The sequence below is a fragment of the Camelina sativa genome, chromosome 15, assembly GCF_000633955.1.
Source record: "Camelina sativa cultivar DH55 chromosome 15, Cs, whole genome shotgun sequence".
Taxonomy (NCBI): Eukaryota; Viridiplantae; Streptophyta; class Magnoliopsida; order Brassicales; family Brassicaceae; genus Camelina; species Camelina sativa.
The window spans coordinates 29,044,796-29,062,758 of NC_025699.1; the positions used below are offsets into that span (position 1 = coordinate 29,044,796).

Genomic DNA, 17,963 nt, shown 5'->3' on the forward strand with positions numbered 1-17,963 from the left:
GGTTTGGCTTTGAGACTTATCAACAGACCCAAGCTTACAGTCTAGTGGCGATAGGTGGGAACATGGGGCAAAGGGCATGAACAACGGGTTAAAGTTCACAACCAGATCAAGATCATACATATAGCTAATCATTGCAGACATCTGATCAATGTATAAATACTGGCCTCGACACACATATCTAACAAAACACTCCAGAAACACCAATGTTCTGCTACCGAGGGTTACTCGACTTGACCAAGCAGAGGAAGTGGGTGCTAGAGAGGTTGAGCTTGATATAGACTTATCAACAATGGAGCTGGGAGGATTCATACTCAGTTCAAGGTCAGGGTGTAGGACAGTGGCTTTGAAAGCAACACGGCACATAATGTTCGAGACATAATCGACTCCATATAAATTCGACATTAAGTTTGCAACTGATGATAAGCAAAGTGCAATATCCAAACGGTTTTGATAAAGGTGTAAGCTAGTCTTCTCTAAAAATAGTGTTCCTATGACCGAATGGGAGAGCAGTCTCGCCATTATCAAGTAAACACAATTTTGAGTAAGGCTAAGCAGAGCAATTAAGAGATCGGACCTGGATATGGGACACAGTGGCGATAATGGGCTACAAGGATAAACAAGGCCTATCCTCACAAACTCTAGGGTTGCTGGTGTTAGGTGATGGGTGAAAAGGTCGCCGCCGTTCTGCAAGAACATAGAGACGTGCGGCGGTAGCACACTTGAGGGAACCATCCGCCAGCTTTTGAGCTCGCCGTGTGCCGTCGACGTTCCCACTGGAAAAGGCACATCTGATGGTCCAAGAGAAGCTCCTGCCATCAACGAAATCCAGTAGGAAGGAAACAGAGGTGGTGCCGGTGCTAGTCCAGATCTAGAGCCAATTGGTGAACCGATGAGGTTTTGCTCGGGTGTAAGAGGTGAGGAGCAGCTGGACTGTTGCGAAGCTTCTGTCAATGGGTTCACGAGCGGGACCGCATCCAAGATCTGAAGTAGATCGGAGCTTGTAGAGCAGATATATGCTCTTCCGTCGGTAACTCAACCCTTCAAGTAGAAGACTTCTTGGAAAGTTACAATTGGATTTTTAGGGGAGAAGGATTTAGAGATGGAACAAACGACCAGAGAGAAGCTTATGCAGATTAGAGAGAGATTAAGAGGGTTTGTCACCCCCAGACGCTGGCGATCAGAGGCCTCACCGGCGCCGGAAGGCATAGTTTGTAAAAGAGTCTTGAGTCCCGTGCCTGAGAGCTTTCTAGGGCGAACTCTAAACCAATTCACATAAGCTTAAAATTTTCTGAATTTTTAGAAACTACAACTTATATTATGTAAACAACACGAAACTGTGGAATTTTGTAGGATTTTTCTAGAGAGAAGAGAGAAGAGAGAAGAGAGAAAGAGAGTTGCAAAAAAAATTGCAACTGGTGACGAAGAAAGTTTTATTAAACAAATATTTTAGAATTCCACCTTCAAATGTGTGATTTTGTAAGACATCTTTTTGAACAAAAAATGTTGGAAAAGTCTCCTAAAATCACATTCAATAGATTTTTTTAAAAAATTATGATTTTTTGAATAACAGCAGATTTGAGGTGAGATTTATAAATTATTGACTGAATAACAAGAGATTGTAAATGATTTTTATAAATTTCACATTCAATAACATAGGATTTCAGGTGATTTTAAAAATCACCAATTAAATAACAGAGGATTTAAAAATACACCAAAATCTCCTAAAATCCCCAGTTCAATACATCCCCCCCCCCTTTGTAAGATATATTTTTGAACTAAATATGTTCGAAAGTCTCCTAGAATCCCATTCAATATATATTTTTAAAAAAAATTGTGATTTTTTGAATAACAGTAAATTTGAGCGATGAGATTTATAAGTTATTGATTGACTAACAAAAGATTGTAAATGATTTTTAGAAATTTCACATTCAATAACATAGGATTTCAGATGATTTTTGAAAAATACCAATTAAATAACATAAGATTTAATAATACTCCAAAATCTCCTAAAATCCTCAGTTCAATACACCCCTTAGTTTTAAGGTAAAATGATTAAACTGTTACGGTCCAACACCCAATGCCATGCATATTAAATATGTATTGTTTCCAAGAGAGTGAGAAGGATTTTTCTCTGTGAGAATCATAACCCACATCTCTCGACTGGTTGTAACCTTTGTCAATTCTTCGCAAGAGGCAGGTTTTACACCAATTTTTATTCGAGGTGCTGGATCTTGTAGTGGTTTCCGTATTTGGTCTCAAAGGGGTGAAGTTAACATTCGGAATCTCAATCACCGTGACTAGGCCGACCAAACCAGGACTTGGGAAAAATCTGGTTCGCTTAATAACTAACTGAAAACTGTAATATTCTTCTATAGCAAAAAAAATTCAGTAGCTAACTATCAGTCAAAAGCAAAATTGATCTCATAATCTGAACTAGAAAACAGATTCAAAAACAAGAAACTGGTGGTGAGTATGATGATAATAATTAAGTAAGAAATCAAGCAGTGATCTCCTTTTTTAGCTTAGCAAGCTCCTGCCTTACGATACCAGCCCTCTGCAAAAGCAACACAATATTCTTTTAAATGAGAGGTCGCACGAGATTTTCTATCATCACACTCAATAACATTTAGCATTTTAGATGTTTCTTTATAAACCACACTTTTAATACATACCAAAAAAAAATCAGAATCTAACGAAACCATAATATAAAACACTATATCAAAAAAACTATAAACCCAAACCTAAACACAAGAAGAGGATGGTGTGAACGTAGTGGCAGACACAAATTTAGATAGTATTATTCCTAATTACAATAACATAAACAGAAACCAAACACCCAAAACCGATGGCAAATGTAGTATTATTCCTAAAGTTGGCTCAAAACACAAAAAAAAAAATCTTATACAAATAGATAGAGATGTACCAACCTTGATTTTGGCCAACATGACCTTGAACCTGTCAAAATCATTGAGGGAAGCTCTTGTCTTGTGCACAATAAGTTTCCTACCCCATGAACTCTTCTCCCACTTGTTCTTCACATCTGCATACAAGTTTTACAGCTCAGATATAAGATGATGACCCAACAAGGCAATAAAACGTCGGGAAAAGGTCATGCTACATAAGAAACTCACCAGCCTTGTCTATAGCCTCAATCAAAACCTTCTTCTTGGGCACTCTGTTGATATCAATGACGATGTCAGTAAGAGACAACCTCTACTTTCTCTTTATCTTTAATTTCTCGTAATGCTAATGTAGCTGTCGATTCTTTGGCACGCCATGCGCGTACATCTCTGCACTCTGTTTTGTATGTGAACAATTTTCCACCTAATTGACTCGTTTGAGCTGATTCTTTTGTTGTACCAAAAAAAACAAAAAAATCTAAAGCCGAAAAAATGAAATATGGAAATATTTTGACTGTGAACAAATAAGAAAAGTCAAAGCTTGATTGGATCTATTTTAATTATTAGGAATTTTTTGGCTTTGTAAAGTTTCTAAAGTAATTGCCAATCAAGGCCTTAATTATGTATTAATGAACTAATATTATGCTGAAAATTGTACATATTAAATTATGTATTAATGAACTAAAATCAGCTGACCAGTGTTGTATCATAATAAGGTATGATCATATTTTTTTAAATATCCATAGGGAAATAAATTAAAAGATTGTATTATTTTGCATCTTTGACCAGGAAAGAAAATATTTAACATATTTTTGTGTTCTAAATTATATATATAATCGTCTAGGTAAAGAACAACTCAATTTAAGAAAAAAAACACTTGAGAGGATATCACCAAAATAGTTGTCACTATGAAAACTTTAGTGGTATTTTGTTTCACAATCCTCTTCATCATATCATTTGTTCATTGTAGTCCTAGAGTTGCTGGAAGTCCGGGTGATTGTTATTTATATGTACCTTCATTTTGTAACTATTTTCACTACTCTTTGTTAAATGAGTATGTTGATTATATTTTTAATTACTGTAACATAGGTTATGGATTAGGGCGACCAAGAACCACATGTTTCGGCTATCCTGTGTGTGAATCCGAGAGAGGGCCAAGAATATGTGATCTCTTCTGTAAAAGACTAAAATATGATTATGGCGTTTGTACTTTTGAAGAGAGATGTTGTTGTGTCGATACTATAACTAACTAAATAGTACTAATAATTTAAATAAATGTAACTGTTGTCTTGAAAATTGAAAAAAGCAAATAATATGAGATAGAGAAAATATATTTTATGGCATCAATTTTTCTAGTGTATTTCCTTCTAAGCAAATATAGTTTTATTCTTTTTTACGCTTTCCATTATTTGTTCTAACTAGATTAAGACCCGTGGTAGAGCACGAGTTGAAATTTATTTTATTTATATTATAATTTTAGAATAAAATATAATTTATATGATTGTTTTAAAAGTTTTTTTTGGATAAAACATTATGCAATAAAATCATATGCTAAATATGATGGCTTGAAAAAAACACCTATTTTGTAAGTTTTATATTGTTAATTTTGTAATTTTATGTATGAGAAATGGTTATGTTTGTTGTTTGTTTTTATTTAATTTTTTGAACATGTTTGGTGATAGTGTTTTAATATAATCCATGATTATGTAAGATTTCTTTTCAACTGTAAGTGTGATAAATTGCCAAGATTTTCTTCATTTTTACGTTTAACAGTATATTTTTATGCCTAACAGTATATATTTTGTAACAATACATGGAATACTAAAGATTTTATTTTGGACATTGTATAAATCATTGGAATATTCTCTTTAAGAAGATTCTTTGGGATAATCTTAAGTTTATTCATATAGCCCACAGATTGACCAAATTGATCTCTAACTTTTTTTTGTAACAACGTATATTTAATTTGTAAGCTATTTTGTAACTAACTTCTAAAAATTATATAGTTTACCGAAAAAGGTTGTATACTTCTATTTTATTATATAAGGATTTGTAAGCTATTTTGTAAGCAAATTAAAAATTATATAGTTTACCTAAAAAGGTTGTGTACTTCTGTTTTATTATATAGAAATCTTATTATATAAAGTTTGATGTCAAAATTACTCATTAACAAGATCGGGACACATGTCAATTGTATTTTTCAGATGTTGACATATGTCAATTCTAAGTTTATTAAAATTTAAAAAAATAGAAATGTAAACATTCAAAACCTACCATAAAAAGTTTTAATATAAAAGTAAAATAAAGAAAAGAAAACTTAATTTTATTTAAAATCTTTTAAAGAAAAAAAAACCTTTGTAAACTTCTAAATGTAAAACAAAACTGTTAACAGTTTTAAAAATATTAAAAGGCAATTATAAGAAAATTATAAAATTTAAACAGCTTTTAAATTTTTAAGAATTATTATAAGGAAATTATATATATATATACCAGTAAATTCAAAATTATAATATAGTTTATGTATTTTAATTTTCAGTTACTAATTTTTACAAGAAAAATTACTTTTTATATAAGATAAAAAAAATGATTGTGAAAATATACAATTAATTACTGTTTCTAAAAAAAAAATACTCACCTTTACATAAAGAAAAGGGAAATTACTTAGAATATTACATAAAAGTAGGTTTATTACTATACTTACACATTAGATTGTCGACTTACTAGAATAACACATAAAAGTTTGCAAATTACTTCTAAACCAGAATTGTGTGTTTTATTACGGTTTATGCCATTTACATTTAAAACTGTCTTTGATTTTTAAGAGTAAAAAACACAAAAATCTTGAAGGATCCATTCCTAAATTTTTTTGGATTCTTTTAAATTTGGGTTGGCAAAAGAATATGAGATTGATTTCTTCTAAGTTGATTCATCTTTTTCGACTAAAATCATGGCAAAAGAAAAAAATTTATCTAGACAATTATTCTCTGAGCTCACTGTTCACTTTCTCTCTCAAAAACAAATTTGTAGATCTAGTTTTTATTTGGCGTGAATTTCGTTTTCTTATGGTTGATTGTTACTGTTTTCTTATGGTTGATCGTTTTCTTCCTAAGTTGCTCTTATTTTTATTTTTATTTTTTTGGTTTAGATCCACCGGCAAAATCACTGAGAACAAAAAAAAAAGCTTCTATTTGTTATTCTCTCAATTGTTTCTATTTTTCATTTCTCTTCTTTCTTCTTCTTCATCTTCATCAGCTCTTTGATTTTTTTGAATCTTGATCTGTGAGGAAAGACTCTTTGAATCTCTCTATCTCTCTGCTCAAGACGTGAATTTGAGGCAAACCCATTACGAATGGATCAACTCCTTCTACTTCATTGGCTATCACAAGACCAGCGTCCTCAGCTGCTGATCAGGGTTTGATGATTCTCCAATCTCCAAAAGTAAGAGACCCACACAACATAAACGCAATATATCAGAGCATTCATTGGAAGCTATTTCTCCGTTAAAAATGAAAAAAGGAGATGTGAGTTTCAATCAGAAAGTTGTCCCCAATCTAAATGGTGTGGTAATGCGCAGGTAGCGTTCTACAGGAGATCCAAAACTATAAAGGGTAAACGCATGCCTTCGTCATGTAAAGAGGTACCAATCTTCTTGAACAAAAGAGAGTGTTTTGATTTTATGGGGTAAAAAAAACCACTGATTACTACTCTCTTGTTTGCTTTTGTTTAATCTGACAGAAAGACCAAGTGAAAGAAGGTCAAATTCTGTGCTACATTGAACAACTCGGTGGCCAATTCCAAGTCTTCTTCGTGTAATGATTTTTTATTTTCTCGTTTACTCATATGGAACAGAGCCTGTAGGATACAATGATGCTCTCATCTCGATCCTTCCCTCTTTCCCTGGGATTAAGAAGCTTCAGTAAAAACCAAAATTCGAGCTGGTTTTTGAGTTATGATGATACTGTGCCTTGTGTATGCTTTTTTAGACAAATAAATTTCATTCATAATTTGTGTTCTGTTTTTCTTTTGCTTGTATGGCTCCTCGGAAGAGAAGAAAAAAATGGTCATCTGAGGAGGATGAGGAGCTCATTGCTGCTGTGAAGCGACATGGTGAAGGCAGCTGGGCCCTTATTGCTAAGGAAGAATTTAAAGGAGAGCGAACACCCTCACAACTCTCACAGGTTTTAATTTCACTGGGCTGATCTTGTTTCCTCGTTTTCCTCATATCTTTGAATTATCTCTTCAAGAACATTATGCAATCTTTCCTGTTTATTGCTTTGTGTCACATGCATGGTCTTTCTTTGCCATCACACGCAAAGAGCTATTTTCGTAGTCACAGAATTATGGTAAAGGAATTTGAGCTTCAATGTAGTGTCTCTCTAATTTCTCTGTAACTAAAATGAGTTTGAACTATGATTTAGAGTGTGTAGCGACTTGACATGAGGGGTGATGGTCTGTAACTAATATCATTCTTAATATTTCTTTTTGACCATGCCATATTTGTATTTTGGATTCATCTGAAGTTAGGATTTTTGTTGCAGGTTCGTAGGATTTTTGTTGCAGGTTCGTGTAGCTCTTCAAGATTTTGTCAATTTAAGACCGATAACAGTGAGTATCTCTCATTAGCAGATCACTGCTTATGATCATCTGGGAGTTTACTGGAGGTCAGTAATTAGTGTTTACACAGAAATATAATTTTGTTCTTGAACATGTTTATAATTTCTCCATTTGTTGTGATTATCAAACAGGTCTCTCTCTCTCTCTCTCTCTCTCTCTCTCTCTCTCTCTCTCTCTCTCATCTTCTTCCAAAGAGTTCTCGGTGACCAGAGAATTTGATTTTGAAATCTGTAAATTTTGATGAAATTCTTCTTCGAATTATCAAATGGTGGGTGAATTTGGTGAGATTGATTTGCCTCTTTAGCAATGACCTATGCTTCTTCCATGTCTGCTGCATTTTCTTTTCTTTATGTTTGTTTCATCGAAGGGAAAGCTTTGTGACGATTTTTGGTTTTTCTTCTCTTTATATCTTTTATTGGGCAGGAGAAGAACAAACAATAAGAGACTTTGTGGTTTTTTAAAAAAAAATTATTCTAATGATTTATACAATTCTAAAATACAAATATACTGTTAAGCGTAAAAAGGAAGAAAATCTTGACAATTTATCACATTTAATGGTGATTTCCGAAATTTTATTGTGCAGTTGTAAACAAAATCTTACCTAAGCATATGTCATATTAAAACACTTTCACCAAATATGTTCAAAAATTAAAATAAAAACAAATAACAAACATTAACATTTCTCATACATAAAATTATAAAATTAACAATAGAAAACTTACAAAATAGGTGTTTTTTCAAGCCATCATATTTAACATATGATTTTATTGTATAATGTTTTTTCCAAAAAAGCTTTTAAAAACAATCATATAAAGTATATTTTATTATAAAATTATAATATAAATAAAAGTAATTTCAACCCGTGCTCTAGCACGGTCCTAATCTAAGTTGATTATTACAAGACAAGTCACGTTACAAAAAAAATTTGTCCAACAAGATCCCATATATAACAACATTAAAGATGAGAAATACCAACAAGTAGAATGCACAAGGCTCTGTACAATGTTTTTATCCTGGAGCTTCATAAGAAACTACCTTTAACGAACTACGAAGGATCCATAACCACCAACAGGTAAACAATCAAGGAATTATTCATTTGATGCTTTCGAAAAAAACGTCAAAAACAGTTATGAATGCATTGAAGTTATGGACATATAAATCCTTAATCCAATTCGAATAAACAAAAAGAAATCTCAATTCTTATTATCTTTTTGCTCATTTTTTTTGTAGCAAACAATCACAATGGAGGATTTTGGATATAAAATATGAAAAATACACAATAAGAATATGGGAGAAGACTATGTGGAATTTTTAGATTATGAGATATTTAAGTGAGTTTTTGGAATATTTGGTGGAACTGTTAGATTTTTATATAATAAAAAAGAAAAAACAGTTTGTTATTTTGTGAGATTTTTAAAAACAGTGATTGTAGAAGATTTTTAAAACATAATATTACAAGACAAGTCACATTACAAAAAATTTCTCCAATAACTCTAATGAAATATCCATATATAACAACATTAAAAATGAGAAATATCAACAAGTAGAATGCACAAGTCTCTGTACACTGTTTTTCGTGGAGCTTCATAAGAAACTACCATTAACAAAGGCTAGAGAGCCAACATGTAAACAATCAAGGACTTATTCATTTGATGCTTTCAAAAAAACGTCAAAAAAGTTATGAACCGCATGAATGCATTGAAGTTATGGACATACAAATCCTTAATCCATTTCCAAGAAACAAAAAAAATCCCAATTTATTATCTTTTTTTTAGCAAACAAAAACAATGGAGGATTTTTGAATAAAAATATGGAAAATACACAATTGATTGAGAGTCAAGAATCTGGATTCAATATATACAATGGAAAAGTATAATCTTCATTCAATCCTAGTAATATTTTTTAATTGAAGAACAAGAGAGATATTAGAATAAGAAGAAGATAGATATGACTATGTAGAAAAGAACGGCATTTGTTTTTTTTTTGTTAACCATTAGGCCACAACTGAACGGTCTATTAGCCAAATTCCTACATTCGTAGGAACCGGGACTCGATCCTGGGTGTGATGGTGCCTTCTACAAATGGACTTACTTCCTGCCACTGCACTAAGGTCACTTCACAGAACGACATTTGTTTTCTTATGATTTTTAGTTTAAAATATCATTTTACAGGTAAGATATTCTCATTTCAAGTGCACAAGTCTTCAAAGTCTCAATAAACTAAAAATCCTATAATATATCATTTTTACAGGTAAGATATTCTTATTTTAAGTGCACAAGTCTTCAAAGTCTCATAACTTTTGTACTTGAAAAGAGAAAATCTCACTTATCAAAATGTTATTTCATAAGATTTTATTTATTAATAATAATATAATACAACTAAAAAACTAAAGAAAAAAGTATTATTCTTTTTCTACGTCATACCACTCTTGTGGAAGAAAATAATTAAAAAACATATATTAGTATTTTTGAAATAAATCCTCATTTCAAAACAATTACAAAGAATATCATTATCTTTAATATTATTTATCAAAACTTCAAAATCACTTATAGGTAAGATTATCAAAACTTAAAATCAATTATTTATTGTACAACGTATTACAAGGTGTGCAGGATTAAATGGCAAGACATATACTGGCCAATATTAATATAAATATAAAATATCATTATTTTGTTAACGATATAAATATTAGAGTAATAGATATATCTAATTGCGTTAATTAAATTAATATTCATTATGTTCTGCGGTATCTTATTATATAAAGCTTGGTTCTCAAAGTTAGTAACTCACCAGATCGTGATACGTGTCAAATATACTTCTAAGATGTTGACATGTCTGAAAAAATTATTAATTTTCAAAACAGCTAATTAAAATAGTAACATAAAACATTATTATTTAAAACAGCTAATTAATATAATAACATTAAATTTACATAAAATTTACATCTTTATATCTAAAAAAAATTTTCCCTAAATCAAAAGGAAAATTGACAAAACTAATATAACTTTCAATTCTACGCTAACTTTCAATTGGCTTTTGACATGTATAAACAAAAAAAATAATCCATTAAGTATGTATATTATTATTAATCAAGAAATAGTGAATAACAAATCTTAAAAAAATAACATAAGTTATGTCAAAAGAATTATTATTTTTGAAACGTAATAGGAACAACTAATTAAGAAAATAACATTATATATACATAAAATTTACATGTTTATATCAAAAAGTTTTAATCTTTGATTTTTTTTTTTATATAATTTTGCTAATCTATTTTGGGTCTTTTATTCGTGCGAGTTCTTCAATGAAAACTATCAGATGCAATGAAATGGAATCAAAGTATATAAAGCTCGCTAAATTAATTGACGATGGAGACACTGATGGAGGTTCCAAAAGTAAATCTACAGTTAGTAGCGTTATAAGTTTCAAAGATTTGTCGGTGGTTGATGTATTTGGTCAAAATCTAGAATTTTATCTTCTGGATAATGTCAATGATTTCGGTACTGACACAAGAGCTGCTTGACCGGGTAATTGAGAAGCGATTTTTTCATTTGGGAAGTTGGAACGGTAAACCGTTATAAAATTGGTTTCAAGCCTGATTTATGTGGTTTTCTATCAAATTTGTTTCGTAAACCGTTTAAATCCAAGTATATAAAGAAATATATGAGAACTTTTGATTTAGGTAGAATAAGTTGAAAACTTACGATTCGAGAATAATTGAGATAAGATCATAGTTCTAAGTAATTTTGGTACAATGTGATACTTCTGAGGAGTAATTAAGGCATCGATCCTTAACGTGATTATGACATATATCATGTTTTAGATTGTTTATAAAGTTTATTTTTTGTATATCTGAATTATCTAAGGCTTTATATATACCATCATGATTATAATATTCAAATTTTTATTTTTATGCTATATTAACTTTCTTTTAATTTCTCAACTTTGATTAGCTTGGTCATAAAATCATTCTAATAGAGTAGATAATTTTCACCAGTTGTTCATCCAAAATATCTTTGGAGTAAAAAAAAATTCATGGTTAAAGAAATTATGTCACAAAACAATTTTAGTAATTATAACGATTATAATATTGCCAAGCAACATAAAATTTGTTTAATTTGTTTAAAAAACATTTTATAGGTAGTGATAAAGAGCATTCTTTAACAATATAATAATTTAGGGTTTAAGAGCATATTTTAATGGTGAAACATACAGTAAAATTGTACGTGGTTACTACATTATATGTTGTTTTGATGAATTATTTGCATGTAAAATATTTTGTAATAAGTTGTGAAACATTTTTAAAGTTTGACAATAATAATATTTATAATGATGAGTATTTGGCAAAAGTTTTGGTGGGATATAATTTAGGTTTAGATTATTGTAATAATTGTTATAATATAATAAAAATATAAATAAGTGTATAAAGGTAAATACAAATATGATTTTGGTGGGATATAATTTAGGTTTAGATTATTGTAATAATTATTATAATATATTAAAATAGAAAAATATAAATGAGTGTATGAAGGTAAATACAAATATGATTTTTTCTAACTAAAATTATTTATATATTTACTTCAAAAATAAATTTCTTTTATATCTTTTAAAAATTATTTAGGATTTAAGATTTATTCTTTTCAATGATAAATCATAGAATTAGCAATCAAAATACAATTTATACAATTTTAAACACTAGACAAATCAAACAAAATTAAATAATTTTTTCATATAGTGTATCGCGGGGTTAAAATCTAGTGTTCTATATAAATCGATAATATCTTTTTTTTTTGTCAACCTCTAACCATTTGGTTATGTTTCTTCTCAACCCAAATGGTTTGGTTTGGTTCGGTTTAAAACCGAACCGAACCAGTAATCCAATGTGTTTATTAAATTCATTAATAATATTATTTAAATTATAAATATGTGATCTTAGCTACTACTACTACTTGCATTTGGTTTCTATTTTACATTATTTTAACTTTTCTAATAAAATCAACTAAATATAAATATATACTTAACTATATTTAATATCATGTATCAATTTTATTTTTCTAGATTTTCTAATTAATTTGATTAATTAACTATTATAAAACCATAATCAAATTTATTTTGTTACATTATTTGATTTTTAAACTGAATTAAAACTGAACCAAACTAAAACCAAACCAAACCGAACCAAACATAAACTGATCCGAACACAAACCAAACCAAACTAACTTCGGTTGAGTTTGGTTAGAGTTTTACCAAAACTGAATAAACCGAACCGAACTGAATCCAAACCAAACCCAAACCCAAACTTAAACCAAAATGCCCACCCCTAACTTCTACATATCAACTTTTATAACTCATAAATAAAAATTTAAATCATTTTAACTTTGTATTTTCTGTAACAAACTGTTATTTTTTTTATCATAGTGAGCTACTGAGCTTCGTAAATATTTTTCAAAATTTAGTTATGAACTGTTTCCATAACAGGGGATATTCAAAACTACATTAATGTACATTATCACTTATGTAAATTTTAGACCATAGAAATTTGATAAAAAAAAAAATACAGGTATACAAGATGTATAAATATTTTTTATATTATATTTGTAAAGTTAATTAAATAAATATACAAAGATTTCTAATGTATATTTAAATTTGAGATAGTAATATATGATTATAACATAGTAAAGAAAGTAATATTTTTTAGTGGAACTATTTGTAACCCGACTATTTTGTAAGACCATGATTAGTGAGCGTTACTCTCTCATAGTTTTTTAATTAAAAATTAATAAAATAATATGGAAAAAAGAGAAAAAGAAAGAGAATCGTTCTCTAAATACTCCCGCTAGTAACACTTGTCTCTTTAATTCTACACCTGTCAAGTTTTTATTGGTTATATAATAAAATATTATTTTTTTTTCTGAGAAACGGAGAAGAACTCTCCCGCTATTAATGCCCTAATAGTGTCAATACAAATGGTAATGTCCTAATATTATGAAAAAGTTTGTTAGTTACGAAAAAAACACTGTAGAAAAAATCACTTATAAAAACTTTTTCCAATGTTACTGAATTGCACACGATAAAAAAAAAAAAAAAGAACTCTTTCCAAAACCCTAGAATATTTAGGGCAGAAAAGTATATATTTGTCCACTAATTAAAGAAAACATTATTTAATTAAAGATGAAACCTATGGAAACTGGAGGAAACACCCTGTGATATCTTAATTAGGGTTTATATAATAAAGAGAGTGAGTAATGGTGTTTTGAGCCAAGAAAGTAAAAAAAGAAGATCAAAAGAAATGAATTTGAGATTCCATCTTGGAGAGATGAAAGAAACATTCGATATGGAGAAAGCAGTGTGTAACCATGGTTTCTTCATGATGGCTCCAAACGTGTGGAACCCTTCATCAAAGTCACTACATCGACCGTTAACCCTTTCGGATTCTTCTTCCACGGATGTGACCATTTCTCATCCCTCCGGACTCTCATTTCTTGTAATCCAAGTCCACGGCATCAATAATGTTTCGAGAGTGGACGAAGCACTCATCTTGCAACAAGTGGGGAGGATGCTGAGGTTGTCAGACAAGGACGAACGTGACATGGTTGAGTTTCAACAAGTCCATGAGGCCGCAAGGAAGAGTGGTTTCGGTAGGATTTTCCGCTCTCCGTCTCTCTTTGAAGATATGGTCAAATCTATTTTGTTGTGTAATTCCGATTGGGGTAAGACACTACTCATGGCTTCTCGTCTCTGCAAATTGCAATCAAAGCTAGCTGACGGCACAGTTAGGCCTCTTAGCGTATCAAAAAAGAGAAAACTAAACCCAAAACCCTGGAAGGCAGCTAATGGAAACTTCCCGAGTGCCAAGGAAATAGCAAGCCTTGATAAAGATGTGATAAATGAGCACTGTAAACTTGGATACAGAGAAAATCAAATAGTAAACTTAGCAAAGAAGGTTGAAAATGGTGCACTGAATCTTGAAAAGATGGAAATGGGAGAGATAGAAGTGGATGAAGTGGTTGGGAAACTGAAAAAGTTAAAGGGCTTTGGTCCTTTTGCTAGTGCTACAGTGCTTATGTGTATGGGTTATTACCATCTTGTTCCATCTGATACCGAAACCTTAAGACTCTTACGTGAGGTATATACTTAACTCCCTTTACATATATCACTAATCTAATTTTAATTTGTGTCATGTAATGTTTGGAGGTGCATGCAATGGAGGAGTGTTCGAAAGAGACGCTTGAGAAAGCAGCACAATCATTTTACGACCGATTCTCTCCATTCCAGTGCTTAGCCTACTGGTTAGTTTCTAGTCTTTTATATTTTTATTTCCTAAGCATAGTTTTTGAATCTTTTATATGGCTTCTCTTCTTGCAAATATATATATACATATATATATAGGTTTGACTTGATCCAAAACTATGAAACANTATAGTTTCTGAATCTTTTATATGGCTTTTCTTCTTGCAATTATATATATATATATATAGGTTTGACTTGATCCAAAACTATGAAACAAAACTTGGGAAGCTTAGCAAGTTAAATCCCAGTGACTACAACAGTGTTAGCGGATGCTGCCACATGAAGCAGCTCAATGCAAACTGAATGATTATCTTACTTCGTTACATTATATTAATTAATGTTTTTTTTTTTCAACTATTAATTAAAGTTTTGTTTTGGTACTTTTATTATTTGTGTCTCTTGCATAGTGTGTTCGTTGAGGTTACCATCTTACTTAATTTTTAAATCCATCATCTGTTTTCCGACCCAAGAAAGTTTTTTGGATTTTTCTAATTGATTCAGTCTAAATGACGTCACCGATAATTCAGTGCACGAACAAAAAGACACTCAGTTGAATCATGATACTAACTAATTTTGCTTTAAAAATAAAAAACAAACAGAGACGCAAAGCTTTGACATGGTCTACTACCCAAGTTCTGTATCAAAAGTCTGCTTGTGTTGAATCATGAAGCAGCACTTCAAGCTCCTCTCCTGCATCTGCATACATCCGAAAACACGATCAAAAACAGAAAATCAGATCAGATCAGATCAGGTCTTCAAATGTTCATGCACACACAGTTTTTTTTGTACCTCTAACTCGGAAATCATTCTCATAAGATCATGGCATTGCTCCAGCATCAGTTTCTCCTGTGCAGCCACTTCCGCAAGTTGGGAGGCCAGTGGAACAATACCACCCTCCATCTGCTAATGAGAAATTTTAGTTTATTACACTGGTTAGATACTATTGAATCTTGTCACACTTCTCCGCAGAGCCGCAAAAACTTACCGTGGGAGCATAACTATTTAAAGTTGAAATAATAGCATCAGTGACTGTTTCTGCGGTCTTAAACATAGTTACAGCTGATTCAATGTTCATCTGAAAACCGCAGGAGTTGTTGGAAAAGAAAAGAGACAATAAACAAACTTGTTTTGAGTTCAAAACATACCAGAGGAACATGATTTTGTATCTTGATTTACCTTTGCACCTTCTTTGAGGGGAAGCCTGGAAAGAACAGAATGCAGGGATTCTCTAGTCATAGACAGAGCTGAAATGTGTTCTCTTTCCATGTCCTCCCAAGCTTCAAGATGCTTAACCTGTTTCATATATATTGTATCAATCCGGTTTAAACTCGCTTACCCCTCATGGCTTGGAATTTAAAGTAAATGGAGTTGGATACGTACTTGAGAAAGCAGCACATAATTCAGCTTCATCTCCAGGTTTTTCTTCTGCAGTTTGATTCTCTCTTGCAGAAACAAATGTTTTAACTTGGTCAGAGCATCCCACGCACAGAGTAGCTGGTTCTGCAATGAAGAAAACCATGGAGTAGAGGTGATGATGACTGTATATTGCTGCATGGAGTAGAAAAACATTACCTTTTCTTGGGAGGCTACGCTATTGTTTGCAGCACAGGCTCTAGCATTGACAAACCTCCACTGAACCAACCGGTTATTCATAAGCTTCAGCTGATGAACAGATTCTGCGTCACATGTCTTTGGTTTTAGTGGTGAAGACTTGTTCTTGCTCCTAAAGAAATCGAAGCCAAGGTTGATTAGTTTACCCACGCCTTTGCCTCTCGGAGGCTTAAGTTTTGAACTTGGAACTGTCACTGCCTGAATGTCCAATGACCTTCCTGGTGAAAGCGCCCACTGAGACATGGAACTTCCGTACCTTGCCACTGAATTATTCCTCTTCATCCTATTCTCAATGCCCCTAAAGCTATTGGCTCTCTGCAAGTCTTCTTGTGACCTTGGTTTGGTCTCATTGTTGTTCCCTTTGCTTGGTCTAGCTGTTAAATCACGCAGATATTTAGAAGAGACCTTGATACCAGGTTTATGGTTCCGGGACGAACGGTTAGTACTAACACTTGAAGAATAGGATACATCGCTCAACTCTGAATCTGATTCATCGTTTAAGGACTCATATAGTAGAGAGCATGAGTTCGTCGTTGATGATGCTCTGTACAATGCACATCCATCAACGGAGAATCTGCCAGGGAGTATGACGCTGCCCTCATCATCGATCCGCGGTGAAGGCCTACGGTTTTCTTTTGTGTCAACTTCTATGCTACTTTGGTTTGGTAACCCGAGACAAACTTGTGTGCCAATTGACATCCTATCATGCTTTTTCATACCGTTGTTGTTCTGATCATCTCTCTTGGTAGATGAATTAGAAGTGGAGTTTCTGCGGTTGGGAGAAGAAGAAGACGCGGACGGAGAGGAGAGAAAACGTGAACTAACCTCGCGGGACTTTCCTCTTCTTGCTTTGAGTTGCTGTTCATGCTCACAGCCCTTCATTGTTACTCTGCTTCCTGAGTGAGAGAGAAGAACGCTTTTCAACTTTTTTTTAAAGAAGATACATAGAATCTTTTTGAACTTAAAAAAAAAAAGAAACAGGATTATCAAAGTTGCGGCTCAATAGACGAGTTGGTTGCCAACACTATAGGGTTAATCAGTTGAAGTTTGAAGCAAAAAAAAATGATAATAATATGAGAAAATGAGTGAATAGCTGATGATGCATCATTGAATTCACAAGATACAGTAAGTGATGGTGCTAGAGCATAGAAAACTCTTTTAGCAAGTGTGTCTCTCTGTAACCAAAAGTGGAAGAGTATATATAGCTGACTAAGAAGAAATGGAAGTAAAAAAAAAAAAACTAAAGACCCTAAGGAATCAATGAAAATTGCATTGTTGCATAAAAGGGTGACTGTAATCAACGTATCTCTCCCACAGTGGTTTGAACTTTTCTAAGCCGATCTTCAACCACGGCTTTAAGTTGCCATTGAAGTGAAGAACAGCTCCTTTGTCTATGACACGAGCATCGACATTGGTGTATCCTAATCCCAGGATATGCCAGGACGGCTCGAGTGCCTCTGTTAAGCCGTAAAAGGTGAGAAGCCCTGGAGGTAGGGTGCCAAGTTTCCATAGGGTGCGGTCCACATTCTTTTCTTGCCAGTAGTGGTA

General features: G+C 32.1%; 3 protein-coding genes across 11 annotated transcripts in view; 1 reads left to right on the forward strand and 2 right to left on the reverse strand.

The window, feature by feature from the left end:
- The window catches only part of LOC104747817 (60S ribosomal protein L14-1), a 24,143-nt gene continuing 8,595 nt past the window's right edge, over positions 2,416–17,963 (reverse strand). Inside the window, exons 4-6 of the mRNA XM_010469516.2 lie at positions 3,132–3,211; positions 2,928–3,040; positions 2,416–2,554 (exon numbers count right to left, since the gene is read on the reverse strand). Of these exons, the coding sequence (XP_010467818.1) occupies positions 2,498–2,554; positions 2,928–3,040; positions 3,132–3,211 (250 nt within the window). The 3' untranslated portion in view covers positions 2,416–2,497. The remainder of the gene's footprint in view (positions 2,555–2,927; positions 3,041–3,131; positions 3,212–17,963) is intronic.
- Positions 5,740–7,862, forward strand: LOC104747818. 9 transcript variants are annotated; one of them, XM_019237348.1, is made up of 7 exons: positions 5,741–6,338; positions 6,475–6,537; positions 6,636–6,654; positions 6,750–6,816; positions 6,952–7,078; positions 7,439–7,587; positions 7,648–7,862. In XM_019237348.1, the coding sequence occupies exons 1-6, from the start codon at positions 6,318–6,320 to the stop codon at positions 7,538–7,540; spliced, it is 399 nt and encodes a 132-aa protein (XP_019092893.1). In that variant the 5' UTR covers positions 5,741–6,317; the 3' UTR covers positions 7,541–7,587; positions 7,648–7,862. The 9 variants fall into 9 exon arrangements, 5 of the variants coding, with proteins under 5 accessions (XP_010467823.1, XP_019092893.1, XP_010467820.1 ...); XM_010469518.2 differs by having other exon boundaries at positions 7,439–7,561; positions 7,646–7,862; XM_010469521.2 differs by lacking the exon at positions 7,648–7,862 and having other exon boundaries at positions 5,740–6,338; positions 7,527–7,639.
- LOC104747949 (QWRF motif-containing protein 3-like) lies at positions 15,429–17,324 on the reverse strand. The gene is made up of 6 exons (XM_010469655.2): positions 16,377–17,324; positions 16,185–16,304; positions 15,981–16,097; positions 15,790–15,879; positions 15,594–15,704; positions 15,429–15,500 (listed from the first exon to the last, which is right to left on the reverse strand). Exons 1-6 carry the CDS (start codon positions 17,295–17,297, stop codon positions 15,429–15,431), a joined length of 1,431 nt encoding a protein of 476 aa, XP_010467957.1. The 5' UTR covers positions 17,298–17,324.

Bases quoted from the DNA above. Each gene is read 5' to 3' on its own strand.
- LOC104747818 (XM_019237348.1), top strand. From the start codon at position 6,318: ATGATTCTCCAATCTCCAAAA. The intron at 6,339-6,474 runs GTAAGAGACCCA...GGTAATGCGCAG, and splicing joins TGATTCTCCAATCTCCAAAA to GTAGCGTTCTACAGGAGATC. The intron at 7,079-7,438 runs GTTTTAATTTCA...TTTTTGTTGCAG, and splicing joins CACCCTCACAACTCTCACAG to GTTCGTAGGATTTTTGTTGC.
- LOC104747949 (XM_010469655.2), bottom strand. From the start codon at position 17,297: ATGAAGGGCTGTGAGCATGAACAGCAACTCAAAGCAAGAAGAGGAAAG. The intron at 15,880-15,980 runs GTAAATCAAGAT...TGCGGTTTTCAG, and splicing joins CCCTCAAAGAAGGTGCAAAG to ATGAACATTGAATCAGCTGT. The intron at 15,705-15,789 runs GTAAGTTTTTGC...TCTCATTAGCAG, and splicing joins TAAATAGTTATGCTCCCACG to ATGGAGGGTGGTATTGTTCC.